The sequence below is a fragment of the Lynx rufus genome, unplaced genomic scaffold (genome assembly GCF_022079265.1).
Source record: "Lynx rufus isolate CCGP_SWC_20201006 ecotype Redwood Valley unplaced genomic scaffold, mLynRuf1.p SCAF_10, whole genome shotgun sequence".
In the NCBI taxonomy this organism is placed as follows: Eukaryota; Metazoa; Chordata; class Mammalia; order Carnivora; family Felidae; genus Lynx; species Lynx rufus.
In genome coordinates, this window is record NW_025814824.1 from 26,718,925 (window position 1) to 26,735,213 (window position 16,289).

Here is a 16,289-nt window from a genome sequence, read left to right on the forward strand (position 1 = left end):
AAGGTATTTTAGAGTTTTTGGTATTAAACATGTTTGTTTTGAATAATATAGCATTTCCCCCTTTTTAGGAAATGTCTGACCTCAATAAATACAGCCCTCCTCCTCAGTCTCCAGAACTGTATGTTGCAGCTAGTAAGCACTTTCAGCAGGCAAAAATGATACTGGAAAATATCCCAAACCCAGACCACGAGGTAAGACTGCAGTCATAGTAATTCTAGAGGAAAAGCTTGGCAGGAAATATGTATCTTACTACTGGATGACAGTTTATAAAAATGAACCTTAACAGTATTAATAGTGAAGCCTGTCATGTTTTTGGCAAGGATTTTAAATGGCTTTGCTTACCCTAGCCTTTTAAGACTTAAAATTTATGTGATGAAAGTAAATGCTCTTTTGTGCAAATTTAGAAATCAGTGCAAGGAGAAATTAAGACATAGAACCGTAAAATGAGTAGGAAGAACACAAATAAGATCCAAAATGATCCACAGTTCAGAAATGTTAACATATAAAATATTTATTTTAATGTGTAGTTTACTATATTGAAATATAATTCTATAAATCTTAAAAATATTAAGAATGAGGAGCGCCTTGGTGGCTCAATTGGTGGCCATCTGACTTTGGTTTAGGTGATGATCTCACAGTTTGTAAGTTTGAGCCCCATGTCGGGCTCTCTGCTGTTAGCACGGAGCCCGCTTTGTATCCTCTGTACCCACCTCTCTCTCTGCCTCTCCCCCACTCATGCTCTCTCACTCTAACGATAAATACACTTAAAAAAATTTTTTTTTAATATGAAAAATGATCTAGTCATTTATCACAGGAAGTAAAAACCTTATTCCACTTGACCATTTAAAATGCTAGTTCATGGGGCGCCTGGGTGGCGCAGTCGGTTAAGCGTCCGACTTCAGCCAGGTCACGATCTCGCGCTCCGTGAGTTCGAGCCCCGCGTCAGGCTCTGGGCTGATGGCTCAGAGCCTGGAGCCTGTTTCCGATTCTGTGTCTCCCTCTCTCTCTGCCCCTCCCCCGTTCATGCTCTGTCTCTCTCTGTCCCAAAAATAAATAAACGTTGAAAAAAAAAAAATTTAAAATGCTAGTTCGAACACTTTGAGGTATCATCATACAGACCTTAGAACTTGTAGAATACTAAAGTTGTGCGGTCTTGTTATTTTCACAGTTTGCTGTGTACCTAATCACATTGAAATGCATGTATTCCGTAAATGAGAATGCATTGCCTGTAATACTCAGACTGTTTTGGGGAGTGTGTCTTGGTACAGCTTCCATGAAAGAGAAGTTAATAGCAGTTCTCTGTTTAAAAACACAGATGCTTAGGCCAAGCAGTTCTGCTTCTTGGGGTTTATTTTTTCTGCATGAGCACGTGTGGGAAGTGAGTGCTTAATACACAACAGTATTCATTGCAGCAGGATTCTGATGGCAAAGAAAGGAAATTTCACTGTCCCTCAGTCGGGACTGTTAAATGAATTACGATACATCATATATTGCAATAAAAGGACAACAGAAGATCTTTATGTACTGTAATGGGATGTCCTTCAAGATACAAGAAGTTTAAAAAAAGCAAAGTAATAAATTGTGTATAGTATGCTGCCAACAAGTCTGTGTGTATGTGTGCAAGGATTATGGGAATATAATATATCTCCAGAAAGATACATAGGAGTTGATAACAGTATTTGCTTCTTGGGAGGGGAACTGAGTGCCTTGGGAAACAAGGATAGGAGAGAGATGACTTTTTGTCGTGTATAACCATGCAATAAAAGAAAATACAAGGGGAGAGGAAGGTACCTATAATAGCATAGATTTATTTCAGTGGACTTCATTCATTTACTCAACAAATACTTGTCTACTATGTCCTCAGCCCTCTGGTAAAAAACTAGTAGGGGCCCCTGGGTGGCTCAGCTGATTAAGCGTCCAACTCTTGGTTTCCACTCAGGTCATGATCTCGTGGTTCTTGGGTTCAAGCCCTACATCAGGCTCTGTGCTGACAGTGCAGAGCCTGCTTGGGATTCTCTCTTCCCCCTCTCTCTGCCCTCCCCTGCACGTGCTGTCTCTCTCTCTCTCAAGTAAACTTAAAAAAATTTTTTTTAATAGTGAAAAAAAATAGACAAATCCCAGCCCTCCTGAGGGCAGTGGAGGCTAGTGTGTGGCAGACACCAAATAAATAATAGAGTGTACTAGAAGATATTAAGTACTATGAAGAAAAATCAAGCTAGGAATGGGGATAGCAAATAGAAGTAGGGAGGTGGGAGGGGGATGAGGCATTTTTTAATTAAGATGGCCTGTGAGCAAATCTCAGAGGGAGGTGAGAAAGCAAGTCACAGGGCTACAGGAATGGAGCCCTGTGGGCAGAGGGATCTGCATGTGTACAGGTGCCTAGGCCACTGCTGGAGCGGGGTGAACAAGGGGGGCGCTGCTGGAGAGTTTTGAGCAGAGCAGTGACCAGAGCGGATTTTTGTTCTGAAGGATCACTCTGGCCCTGGTGCTGCAAATAGACTGTGGTAGGGGCAGAGGTGGAAGCAGAGGAGCCAGTTGGCAGGCCACAGCAGTAATCTGGTGAGAGATGGTGGGGACGGTGGAGGTCATCAGGAGTGACCGCATTCTCTGAGTATGCCAAGGTCAAGATGGATCGGATGTGGGTGAGGAAAAGAAGAGTTAAGGAGGACATCAGGGTTTGGGCCTGAGCCCCTGCATGGATGGAGCCAGTGGGGAGGGCTGCGGGTAGAGCAGAACAGGTGGGAGCCAGGGCTGGGAAGTCAGGAGCTCAGGTTGGGAGGTGCCCGTTAAATGGCCAGACGGAGCTGTCATCTGGACAGGTGGGTGTGTGATGAGGCTGAGGAGAAGCCATTCCAGACCTGCAGTGAGGGGTGTTTCTGGAGAGAGGTCAGCAAGGAGCAGTGGGAACATTCTTCCTCAAACTGCACACTACTCCCTTTTAAGAGGAATACGGCATTCCTGTCCTCTGCTGTTCATGTCTAGGTGAAGGCTCTTGAGCGAGTAGTAGTCAGGAGTGACTGTAAACACAGGACACTGCCTCCCTGCCGGGTGTGGTTCCCAGCTCACGATACGTATTAGCTCATTTAGTAACCCTCCCAGCATGTCTGCAGGATGAGTCACATTATTGCCCCCATGTTTATAGATGAAGAAACTGAGGAACAAAGAGGCTAGAGAACTCAAAGGTTTCATAGCTAGTACCTGGCAGAGGTGGGATTTATAGCAGACAAACTGCACAGTCTGGGCCACACCAAGTGCCCTGCTGCCACCTCTGCAGCCTGACATTCTTCAGGTTCAATGAGAGGGAGACCTAGGGGCCCTTCTAGGCTGTCAGGGCTGACCAAACTAGAGCCCTGTGGAAAAGTATGTCTGTCCATGTTGCTCAATTGCCTTTGTTTAATAAAGCAAAAATAATAAAAATTTTTAAAAATCTAAAATGTAAAGACATAAATGAATTTTATGTTTTGATAGCTTAATGTTGCTCATTGTTTAGGTCAATAGAATTTTAAAGGTTGCCAAACCCAACTTTGTGGTCATGAAGTTATTGGCAGGAGGACACAAAAAAGAATCTAAGGTAAGTACATTGTGGGGAAAATAAATGGGTGTTAAATTATTGTAAAACCTTTTTTAAGTAAGATGCATAAATATTATTACAAAAAGAATTAAAACATTCAAAAAAGAGGTTCATTGGCAGAAAATAACCTGAGTGTACCATTTTGCTTTGAAACGGAGAGATTTTACGGACTTGGTTTCTAAAATCTGCCCTTCCATTCCTCTCCCTCCCTGTGTAAATTACCAAATGACTTGGAGTAAAACAAAATGTGTGAAAACAAATTTATGGAAAAAAGGTGAAGACTTTGTTGAATGGCTTAAGAGATGGTAAATTCTTTAAACTTCTCTTGCTGGTGGTGTTATACCATCAGTGTCGTATCAACATGTGGTGTGCTGCTGACCATTTGCCCATTACATGTACCTGTTTATTCCCCGAGCTGCTTCCTGTCTGGCTTCCTTTTCTTCCTGTCTGGCTTCCTTATCTTCTGCCTTGCTTTATTAGATACATCTCATTGCTTGGTACTCTGTTGACCCAGGAACTAAAAAACACGCTCTCTTTCCCGTAATTTAAGTCCATTTTCCTTTAAGTGTTCTTTCATAAACCCAGAGATAAGCTAGTTTTCCTTCCAGTTTAGTTTCTAACTTGTCATTAAACCAGTTTTGTATCTCTTGTGCTGTCTTACCTCTAAAATCTGGAGAAACTCTAAAAAATTGTACTGTCTGAATATTTGTAAATACATTAGTTTACTTTCCGCCTTTCTTTACAGGTTCCTCCTGAATTTGATTTCTCTGCTCACAAATATTTTCCTGTTGTGAAACTTGTTTGAGAGACTGAAAGGGTCATAAAGGGGTAGAATCTACTTTCAGATTCTAAGAGGATCCATCCGTCAGTCTTACCACGTAACGTGAAGTGAAATGGATTTCTTAGATAACAACCTATTATAAGAAATACTTTTAATTTGACAGCCTCATACGACGTGAATGAAAACTGCTGTTTTAAAGTGGTTTGTTATGTTCCATGGATGAAACTGGTCTTACTGAATGCATCGATGAACGTTCTATGGTTTTATTACAGATTTAATCATAAATCATTTTTTATGAATGAGTGAAAATAGTGTTTGTAAAGGTTAATAAATTTCTTGACAAAAAAATGCACCGCTGGAAATTAGAAACAACAGCACTTTGTTGATGCATGTTAAGAATTGAAGGTGTTTACACTTAAAGTCATTCAAACAGATTATTCAAAAGTTTCAAAACAAGGGATTTAGCAAACACTTGTATGGGGTTTTGGCAAAATACATTTAAAGGGAATGGCGGGGGGGGGGGCTCTAGACTATATAGGGAGACCAAATTACATGGGGATTGTGATTTTGTGTGTCATGATGTCTTAAATTATATACCTGTAAGAATATAGAGGTTTTTAAAAACATCCTTTAACTGTCCTTTTGGCACTTTTAAAACATTATGCGTAATGTTGGCTAGTGACATTTTTAAAAGGTAGGAATGTATAGATTATGTGTAGGGTTAGGTTTAAATGTGGCATACTCCTTTTTGGTTACTACTAAATACTCAGTTTAACCTGTGAAATATTTTCAAGTGGGGATCTTTCCAGGATCTGCTGGCTTGGAAAACAGACTTCAGTCCACCTGTACCTGCAGACCCATCGCTAGAGACCCCACCCTTCCTTCGCTGCACATCCATCTTCCTTTCTCATGCTATCAGGGATTTTTATTCTACTTTAGATGGTGTAATTTGTCTCAACTAGTGAGGGCCTTGGTTTACAAAACTCATTGTATGAAATTTATACATAATTTAAAGATGTCAAGTCCTTTAACTTTCCCAGAGATGTGTTTCACAGGCACACCAACGATGAAGCATTTTACTTTAGCTTTTTAAGTGCATATGAGAATACCAACTTTGAGTAAGCCTTCAATGTATACATTATCAGAATTTTATAAGCCATTTTCTAAGGGACAGCTTAGTACACTTTGTACTGCTTTCTGAGAAATAACACATACCATTATTTACACAAGCCATTTCCCCAACTCAGACACTAATGAACATTTTCAAAGCCTAAGCTGACAATGTGAAAAAATATATAACCCAGTGAATGGAATCTTCTTGTGTTTTTTCTAAAATTTACTTCAGAGACCAGCATTAGAAGTTGAGTGTCCTATAAATTGTCGATTATTTGTAATTAATAATCTCTTAGTGGGAGTAGACTGATCCCTTGGACCTTAAAGAACCTTGAATTTGTACCTCAGGTTCCACTGTGAATGGATAACCAGATACTACCAGTTTAAACAATCCTGCTAGTTATTGGTCTAGTTATAGAATGACAGCACACAGACTTAACAGGGATTGGTTTATTTCTCAAATTCCATCACATGAAAGTACATTATGTGCAGTGCTTACACTTCAGGAAATCTGATTGAGTCTTGCGTAGGGAATCTGCAGTCCCATCTGTAGAAAAAAGATGAATCCTCACACTCCTGTCTACACGCCATTTTGAGTATAGAGGAAGGTGTGAATTTAAAAGTTCGCACCTATTAAAAATGGGAATAGCTGATTTAATTTTGGCTGAAACCAAAAAACCGAAGTGTAGGGGATTTGAGATCTACTTGCTTATTACACAGGTTTTTGTTTAAAATAAAACCACAACACATCTGTGAATCGTTGCCTTGCAATAGGTGCCTGCATGATCTCAAGGTAAGCCAGGGGTAATAAAGCACGACTGTCTGGAGAAACAGCTCACAGGACACCCCTCCTGAACAAATGGCCTTTGGAGCCTCAGCACATGAAGATGGAATCAGTGTGGTTATCTTTTTTTATTTATATTCACGTCCCAGCTCAGTCCATAAAAGGTTTAATAAGGCAAATCACCACCCTTAATCCAGTTTGCAAGCTGATTCTTCAGGGACCCAGTAGGGCATGAAGGGAAAACAAAGCAATTGGACTAACAGTCCTTTATTTCTCAGAACTCTATGCACACTGATTAAACGTGAAATGAAGAGACTTTATTAATTATTGAAAAAGCAAAACTATCAGCCCTAAGGCTAAGACACAAAGGGAAGTTGGACAAGGACTTAGATAAAACCTTACAAAGCTGTGTTTAACACCCTTCTTTGCCTTTTCCAGGTGGAAGAGTTTAATCTTAGCGTTTAACAAGATATCCTACGTGAGTAACATTCACATTGGAGATCTTAACCTGAATGCAAACCAGGTCCTGCCTTCAGGGCCTGCCAGGAGTCCAGACCAGCTGAGGGGCCGGTGTCCAGCTTGCCAGCTGTCTGGCCTGCAGGGCTCTAACTTCTCTGGGCCCCCATTTCCTAATAAGCATCACCACCCACTTGCCCTTTAGAGGGCCTGAGAGTCACACAAGTGTGACTCTGCCAGTCATTCATAAGTGGCAAGAGCCTATTTACCAGAAATACTGAGAAGCAGCTCAATGTGAATTAGGATTAGTCCTTTTCAAATTAACATTGATTTTTAAATCACTTTTTAAAATAGTCATCTACTACGAGCCAAACATATAGACTGCCAAAAACAACTTGCGTTTCTCCGGCCTTTCTAAACTTTCCATCTGTGTAACAACTGTATATACCCTTAAGCGTCAGCTTCCTGTCCTCCTGTAGTGAACGGGCAGTCTGTCCACAGCAAACACGCCACCGTGTGCCTTGCTGCCCTCCATGCTCTGCCACAGCCCCAGGATCAGCTCTGCTGCTGCCCCTGTAGTGGCAAAAGTCAATCCATTTGTGGCTCTTGGTAATACGGACTTCTTAGAGACAATTTTGCTTTGCCCACACGTAACTAAGCAAAGTAAGAACACAAATGTTCAAATTATAAGTCACTTAGAAGCATTTTTGTACATTAATGACAAAGGTTATACAAGTGGTCTTAAAAATTTCTCACAAAATGTCTCTGTCTACAGACTTGTTTAAAACTGTTGGTAGTGATGTTTGCGTTAACAGTTTTGTGCTCTAGGCCACAGAATGAACCAGAAGTGAGCGCATGACAACATAAACCAGTAATCATTCATTGCTGATCGGGGAGAACAGAAATACCAGGCTGGTACCTGCTGCTCAGCACAGCATGTGATGGGGACACCAGAGGTACCAGAGAAGAATGCCCAGGTGTGGTGGGTCTTCTTGGTGTCAGAAGACAGACTCTTCCTACAGGCTCTGATTGTTTTCAGCAAAGTTACATTCCAGAAGAAGTGCCACTGTCACCATACTTGCAGGAAACCTTGGGTTCTATTTTTGGTGTTGATCTTCTCTTACCTATCAGCTGACAAACTGACACCATGGTACACACTTCAAAAATACCCCCCAAAAACCACCTAACAGACCATCATTTTCCTACATAAAATACATATTAAAACTCCACAACAATCATCTTTAGATGTGTATTTTACTTAGTACATTTCACAGTATTCAACCCCTCATAGATATTTTGTAGTGATCTCTGTTCAATCCTGACATCAAGTACAGGATTCCAATCGATTCAGAGTGTGTGATTCCTCTTTTCACGCTGATCAAGTAAATTTATCATGTCTCCTTTCTGATTTTCAGCATTAAGAACTAAAAAAGAAGAAAAAAAAACCACACATAATATTCTGATATTAACACATTTAGGAAAACCAGCCAGGCAGGCTGCATTTGACCCAAGTGTCCAGAAATTGCCTCATCAAGAAGACAGCATCTCCCATGGCAATATCATGGGGCACTGCATTCCCAATCAAGGACAGCAGAACAAAGAGGCTACAGGTCTGGCCACAAAGGTGCCATGAAATAAAGCCATCAAATAAAAACTCCCTATTTAAAATAGTGAAATAATGCCCCCATTGCCCTCTAAAATGGACAATACAAAATGTACTAACATTTTTTGATATCACAACTCGTGTGTTGCTCACATCCCTTTTGTGAAACTGACAGGGAGCCCAACGCAGGCACTGCAGTGCATGTACCGCCACCCCCCACCCCCGTCAGCTCTACTGCAAAGTCTTCCCTTTACGGAGCCGAAGCCCAAAGCCTCCCTGTAGCTCGACTGTCCTTGCTCTATCCCCTGACACACAAAGGACAGGAAAAGACCTCACAAAATCTAAAACCACCATGCTGACTTACAACTACTACATATTAAATGGTGATTTGCTTAAATGAATTAAATGGCTGCCTTGAATTAATAACTGTCTTTTAAAGTTCTCTATTCAGAGTGCCTGTGTGGCTCAGTTAAGCATCTGACTTCAGCTCAGGTCATGATCTCACAGTTCCTGAGTTCAAGCCCCACGTCGGGCTCTATGCTGACAGCTCGGAGTCTGGAGCCTGTTTCGGATTCTGTGTCTGTGTGTGTCTCTCTCTGCCCCTCCCCCATTCTCTCTCTCTCTCTCAAAAATAAAACATTTAAAAAAACTTTTTTAAATAAAAATCAAAAAGTTCTCAAAGCTGGAAGGAATGCCTTTTTCTAACCTCCCTGGAGTCAGCAGGGTCTGAAAACTATTTTAATGATATGATGGTGATAATTCTTCAACTTAAAAGAGCTGACAGAGCATTTTTCTCTGCCTCTGTCCTCGCTTTGTTGGAGCACCTGAGTGTAGGGGATGAAAGCCCAAAGCTTCACTGCAAAGCCAGACATTTAGGACACTACTGATTTAAAAGGATGGTGAAAGAGGTGTAAGGCAGTAACCACACCAGAAAAGGTGTGCAATCCTCCAAGGACTGAGGTGCAACCAATGATAAGGAACAGAAAAATTGGCTTTGTATTTGCTTAAAATTCTGACTTGCTAATATGTTCATGTTCTGCATTAAATCGCCTACACAGTCTGAAAATAACTTAAAAATCAAGTTAGGATTCCCATTTCTAGAACCCTCAATTCTACCAACTATAGTCACTGGCATGCTGGATGAAATATGAAAAGATATTTTAAAGAAGCACTGTTGAATCAAACCCAAATTGGGGGACTTTCTACCAAATAACTCGCTACAACGCTTCAAAAACTATCAACGTCGTAAATGATGAAGACAAATGGTTTGGGGTTAAAGGACCCAAGGAGGTATGACAATAAATGCAGTGTTTAATCCTGGATTTAGATCTTGGACCAGAAAAGTGGTATTAGTTGGACACTTCACTACATCAGAATAATAGCATTGTGTCAATATTAATGTCTTCATTATAAGATGTTAACATTTGGGAAACCTGGGTGAAGGGTATATACTATTTTAAATTATTTTTAAATTAAAAAGTTAAATTTTAAGATACTAAAATGCATCGTCTATAATAAAAAAAAAGGAATAAATAAAAGGGAATCTGGGGCACCTGGGTGGCTCAGTCAAGCATTCACCTCGATTTCAGCTCAAGTTGTTGTGATCTCATGGTCATGAGATGGAGCTCCGCCTAGGACTCCATGCTGAGTGTGGAGCCTACTTGGGATTCTCCCTCTCTGTGCCCCTCTCTCACTCTCTCTCAACATAAATAAACGTTAAAAAAAGAAGAAGGAATCTATGAGGCCAAAAATGAAGTAAAAGTTAGAACTCCTAAAGGTAATAAGCATCAAAGCTACACCTGCCCTGAGGACTTCTGAAACCTGAAGACTCCGGGCTTCTCCCTTCATAGCATCAAAAGATGCAGAGGAACAAAACATAAAGATGAGGACTGCACTCAAGGCAGCAAGTCCAGAAGCAGACCCGTATATAAAACTGAAACTCCCAAATGCTCATGTCCTTGGTTTAAAGGTAATGGAAAAGTGGTGCAGTGAAAATGGGCAACAAGAAAACCTAAGTGGTTAGAATACGGGACTTCTTAATCGAGACGACCATGCAAGTGTATAATTTCAACTCAATTTTCCTATGTGAAACAAAAAAATCCGAAGAGAATTTACTGAAGTGGTAGTGAGTCTGTAACCCTCCTTGAGACTAATAGAGGTGAATGATCTCTAGTGCAATACTACTCTAACTCAGTCCCCTGAGACTTCCTACAGATAAAGTTCCCAGGAAACTAGCTCACAGTTAAAAAGCACAAAACGCAAGGAAACAAGCTATCATGAGGACAATCTGCAGAAACAAAAGAAATACCCACAAGGTTTTCAGACACTGCAATTGGAAAACATGGTATAGAAAACTTGGGAGATTATATTTATATATATTTTTTAATGTTTGTTTATTTTTGAGAGAGATAGCATGAGTGGGGGAGGGGCAGAGAGAGGAGACACAGAAATCTGAAGCAGGCTCTAAGCTGTCAGCACAGAGCCCGACACAGGGCTTGAACTCAACTGCAAGATCATGACCTGAGCTGAAGTTGAATGCTTAACTGACTGAGCCACCCAGGTGCCCCAAAACTCAGATATATTTAAAGAAATAAAAGATGTTTGAAAATAGGAGCAAGGAATAAGAATACTTAGAAATGAAAGGAAAGCATGAATTAAAGAACAGAGAAGGCATAGCTGAAGGAAAAATTGGTGAACTAGAAGGAAAAATTGGTGAACTCAATGATTTCTGAGGAAATCATTCTGAACGCAGGGTAGAGAGGCAGAAATGGGTAACAGGAGGGGCGCCTGGGTGGCTCAGTCAGTTAAGTGTCTGACTTCAGCTGAGGTCATGATCTCACAGTTCATGAGTTTGAGCCCCGCATCAGGCTCTGTGCTGACAGCTCAGAGCCTGAAGCCTGCTTCACATTCTGTGTCTCCTTCTCTCTCTGCCCCTCCCCTACTCACGCTCTCTGACTCTCTCAAAAATAAACATTAAATAAATTTAAAGAAAAAGAAATGGGTAATATGAAAAAGGGGGTAAGAGACAGGAAAAGAATGGTAAGGTCTTTTTTTTTTTTAATATGATAGTTTTTTTTTTTTAGGTTTATTTATTTTGAGAGAGGGTAGGGGAGGGGCAGAGGGACAGAAAGAAAATCCTAAGCAGGCTCCACACTATCAGCACCAAGCCTGACGCAGGGTTCAAGCTCATGATCTTTGAGATCATGACCTGAGCCAAAATCCAAGAGCTGGACACTTAACTAACTGAGCCACCCAGTTGCCCCAGGATCTAACATTTCTGACCTGAGTTAAAGAAGGAAAATGGGAAGAAGTATTATTCAAAGAGATCTTGACTGAGATTTTCCAGAAGGACTAGCTGTTACACTTAGAACATGGTGGTACAGTGTGAGTAAGCCGAGAAACCAATGGAACAAAAAGACCAAAAAGCAGATCTGAGTACAAATGGAAATCTATTTGGTAAAGGTAGTGCCTCAAATCACTAGCCTTGAGATGGTGTTGGGCCAAATGAACGGCTCTTTGGACAAAGAAAATTGAACCCAAACTTGTGCCACATACTTGAATACATTTGATGTTAATCAAATGAATCGGAGATCTAAATGTAAAATATAAAACCAGATGATCCTGGAAAGACAGTGGCAACAGTGACACAGTTTTTGAATCTCTGGGTCCCCACATGAAGCCACTACATTAAAAAACTCAAAAACCACAGACATTCACAGCAAGAGTAGATGACAAGGAATCCTGCAGACCCCAAAACACAGGCAGAGACAAACAGCAGCAGACAGTGTCTAGAAAAAAAATGGGAGCAATGGAGCACCTGATGGACCTGAGAAGAGGAGAAAAGAACCCCAAACAGGCAACACATTTACACCAGAAAGTACTGGGCCAATGTACAAACTGCAGCTTGAAGCAAGAGGGTTTCTGCCACCCCCACAGCAGGTGACCACAAAGTGGCCATGGCAAAGACGAGGGGGCTGGGGGAGGCTGAGCCCCACAAACTTCTGAAACTCATCTGCTGGGGCTCCTTCCCACATAGAGCCCCACAAGCAAAAAAAAAAAAAAAAAAAAAAAAAAAGAAAACTCAGAGAGCTGAGTGTGAAGGAGAGCAGAGGCTGAGTAGGTAAAAGCAGATAAAAGTGGGGAAGGTCCCACTAGTCAAAGAAGATGGGACAACTTGAACTTCAAAAAGAATAATAAATACAACTGAATGAAACCCATCAAAATAGGTTTAAATCCATTAAGTTTGTATATTTAAAATCATCACCTTCAAAGGATAACAGGAAAAATAATTCGTTATTGTGAAAATTGATAAATAAAAAGAAGCATTTATCCTACGTTCTATGCCTAAAACCACTGACTTGCCTATTTATAAAAATATCCCAATCAACCAATGAAATAGAAATGGTTCAATTAGAACACCACCACCAAAGAATTAAGGAAGGCACTGAACATCAACTGATCCTTCCATCACAAAACAAAGACATTACTTGCCTCCTGATGAAAGAACATACCACCGCCTACCATGTTACCACAGGCTGGAACTCAAAGTCTTATCAAGCCTCTGGATATCAGCTGCCAATTTACAGGAAACAGAGCAGAAATAAGAACATACTAAGTTGTACTATGAATATATAACCAGCACTGTATAGACTGTGGAAAACTCCAGGGCAAATGGAGGAAAGGAATGGAAGGGGAAGCTGTAGACTGAGAGAGACTTAAAGATGTATCAATTCTAAGAAAATGGGAAAAACTAAATTACGGTGTTCAGGGAGACCCACTTGAGCAATAAACCCATAAAGCAACTCAAGAAAACGCTTACTAGATGTGGGGAATAAGTTTAAGAATTCTCGGAGTTTGCACCAATGGGTTAACAAAGCTTAGGGCGGAAAGCTGCCACAGGACGAAAGCGCTCATCGTAGAACAAAGCACAGAGCGGAAAGCCACTTCCACAGAAAGAAAGTGTCTGTTCGAAAACAGGTAGAGGCGGAAAGCCACGGCAGCAGGGCAGAAGTGCCCAGGGTTAGTCATTAAGTAAAACAAAGCACAGGGTGCAAAGCCGCCACAGGGTGAAAATGCCCAGAGCTAATTAGTGAGAAAAATACCTTGTTGACCCTGAGGTAGCATGCTCTGTCTTAGCCCCTAGAAAAGCTAAGATAAACAGACATAGCACCTGGTGCCTGCCATAAACAGCCATCTGCTCAGCACTGGGATTTTGTTTTGTATTGACCCAAACCCCTAACACCACATATCTCACACCCGAGTTAATGATCACTGTTTCACTGTCTCTTTCTGCACATACATCATGTTTGTCAGCCTTCTGATCCTAACAAAAACAGAGCAAGGACCCTTTCTCAGGGTTCTTGTTTCCTCCCGGACATTAACCTCTCTCGTATTCAATTCCACTCTCTTGTGGGACAAGAGAGAACTCCAGACTCAAAGTCTGCGATGACTAGAAAGATCAAGATAGGGGATAAGTCTAGGGGATGGGGAGAAGGGGGAGGGGAGGACATAAAAGATTTTAAAAGTCATATGACAGACACTATATAAAACCAAAAATCAAACTGGGAATAAGTATTTGCAACTGACATCATGGATAAAGGGCAATCTCCCTAGCATATAAAAGAACTCTTAAAAACTAAGAAAGGAAACACCAAGAATCTGACAGAAAAATGAATTTTAAAAAAGGGAACCAAGGAAGCACAGGATACTAAAACAAGAGTATGTGGCCGGAGGGATCCTTCAAGAACAGGAGGTAATAGATGTGAGGGGTGACAGGGTCAAGAAAGCCACCAGTAGACAGGGTTTCCAATGGATGCTAAAGCCACACCATTTCAAAGCATCCCCCTTGAGTGACAAAGGGAAGATGGACCTTCGTGATGTCGAGACCTGGCAGGCAGTGCTGTCAACAAACCAGTATGTGCCTCCCGGTGTGCAATAAGAAGGGTACATACATACAGCTACAAGATGTCCAACCGGAATCCAATCACAAGCCAATGGACAAATCCAGAATCTGATACATCCCATTGCCCTGCATCCTTTAAAAATTCAAAATAATAACACAAAGTGCCACTATAAAAAGCTGCTTGGAAGTACTGTGCAGACAGTGAGGCCTTTTGACTGTTGCTACAGAGTGATCAAGTGGTGACCTAGCCATTCTGTCAGGAAACCCCTAGAAGTCACGAAGACAAATGCTCCAGCTGATACCCGAGGGCTTCGGCCCCCTGAACACGCAGATTTTCTGAAAGGTCTTCATCTTGGGCTTCTCTGCCATCCCCTCCCTCCACTGCACGATGTATAAAGGCTTCTGAAGAAAAGAAAGTCTCCTTCAAATGATGGATTACTTACAACAGTAATGTTGGGAGACATTGTTTAGTCACTGCCAAAGTGAAGGACCACAAGGGGAAATGCAAGGCGAACCTCCCCACCCCCGCCTCCACTACACTTCTTACCATTCAGATTTCTGTCGTTCCCTGCAAGGGCTGCCTGCTTGTCTGTTTCCGATTCTGCCTCATTTTCGTCCATGTTGTAGTCCTCCTCTCCTCCCAGCTTCTGCTGGTTTCTCCCTGCAAACAAGCACAGGCACAGAGCACACAACCCACATCATTTCTCTCTCGAGGCCATAGGGGCACCCGAGCCCAGGAACTGGGGTTTTCCAGGTGACAGCTTAATGATCTGGTCTTTCTGCGACCTCTCGGGAGGCAGGGAGGACTTGTGTGCCTGCTGCCCGAACAAACAGCAGGTGCGAGGTCTCTACTTATGTTCTGTCCAATTAAACTCTGAGTCCATATAAACCATGGCCCTCAACAATACTCAGGGCTGGAACTGAGGAACCTAATGAATTAAACCCATATTCCAGTTTTCTGAAGAGACAATCCACTCAAGGTTAAAGGAAGGCACCACTGTTGCTGGAAACAACAGGTTTCTAGTTAATGACGGCACCTCCACAGAAGGGCTGGTGACTCTGACAGAAGGAAACAGAGCAGCTACTGGGAGTCGAAGGATGGCTTTTTCCATCCTGCCTACACAATTCAACTATTCATCACTTAAGTCAGCCCCACAGAGAACAACCAGAAAAGATCAGGACGAAATGTGTTCAAGAGACACGTTCATAGGGTTTCACGTGAATGTCTCATATACACATATTGATAGCCTTCACTCTGGTATGTTTCCCTCTGCTCACTGCCTGACATGGAAGTGAAGCACATGCCTTTGGCCCCTGCCATTTTCTTGTACAATCAGGTCACTACAAATGCCCCAGGACGACGTGTATCCTGCAGGCCCTGCGGGACCTCGAACCAATCTTCAGCTGTTACGCTCCACGGCCAGTCTGAAACCTGAGTGCCACTGGGTCGGCTCCCTGACTTTCCTTTTCTTTTTAATTCTTCAACTGCACCCTCGTGAGAGCACATTCCTCAGAAAGAGAAACTTGAATACAAATTAGATCGATAGAACTAAGGTAATTTTCACAAACAAGCACATTCCCCACTCCTGTTAGTTTAGTGGGTCATCCCACTGACAGGTATCTTCTCTTCCTAAGTGTTCCTGGCTCGGTGGGGAGTGAAGTCTTCCACACTACTTTTAGGGACCCAAGTATACCCCAGGATACTGTGCTGATCTCCATTTCCCACGGTTTCGTGTGCCTTTAAAGAAAAGTCAACCAAACCAGAGACAGAGGAGTCACGTGTCACTTTGCTGCAATGCTCACATCGGCACGAAACCCCCTCTACCCAGTCATCCCTCCCTCCCCAAGGCACCGGTGGCAACACCACACCACGTGAGGCTGCGGAAGACGCAGGCCAGGCGTGTGGTCCAACGTGGGCTACGTTCACAAGGCACCTAGCACCCACGTCAGGCCTTCCCCTGAGACGCGCCCCGCCCCGCCCCCCCACCGACTCCCTGTGAACCTGCAACTGGTGCGAGCACACAGCTCTTCCCTCCCGCCTCCCACTCGGTAAGACACCCAAGGAATGAGACCAGCGGA

The 16,289-nt window shown here is 42.2% G+C and overlaps 2 protein-coding genes across 4 annotated transcripts in view; one reads left to right on the plus strand and one right to left on the minus strand.

Moving 5' to 3' along the window:
* NAA35 (N-alpha-acetyltransferase 35, NatC auxiliary subunit) overlaps positions 1-4,726 on the plus strand; it is a 98,930-nt gene extending 94,204 nt beyond the window's left edge. For both annotated transcript variants that reach the window (XM_047103001.1, XM_047102998.1), the window contains exons 21-23: positions 69-191; positions 3,491-3,571; positions 4,317-4,726. In XM_047103001.1, the coding sequence (XP_046958957.1) occupies positions 69-191; positions 3,491-3,571; positions 4,317-4,376 (264 nt within the window). In that variant the 3' untranslated portion in view covers positions 4,377-4,726. The remainder of the gene's footprint in view (positions 1-68; positions 192-3,490; positions 3,572-4,316) is intronic.
* Positions 4,727-5,900: 1,174 nt separating this feature from the next.
* GOLM1 (golgi membrane protein 1) overlaps positions 5,901-16,289 on the minus strand; it is a 56,866-nt gene continuing 46,477 nt past the window's right edge. For both annotated transcript variants that reach the window (XM_047103006.1, XM_047103011.1), the window contains exons 9-10: positions 14,758-14,871; positions 5,901-8,129 (exon numbers count right to left, since the gene is read on the minus strand). In XM_047103006.1, the coding sequence (XP_046958962.1) occupies positions 8,053-8,129; positions 14,758-14,871 (191 nt within the window). In that variant the 3' untranslated portion in view covers positions 5,901-8,052. The remainder of the gene's footprint in view (positions 8,130-14,757; positions 14,872-16,289) is intronic.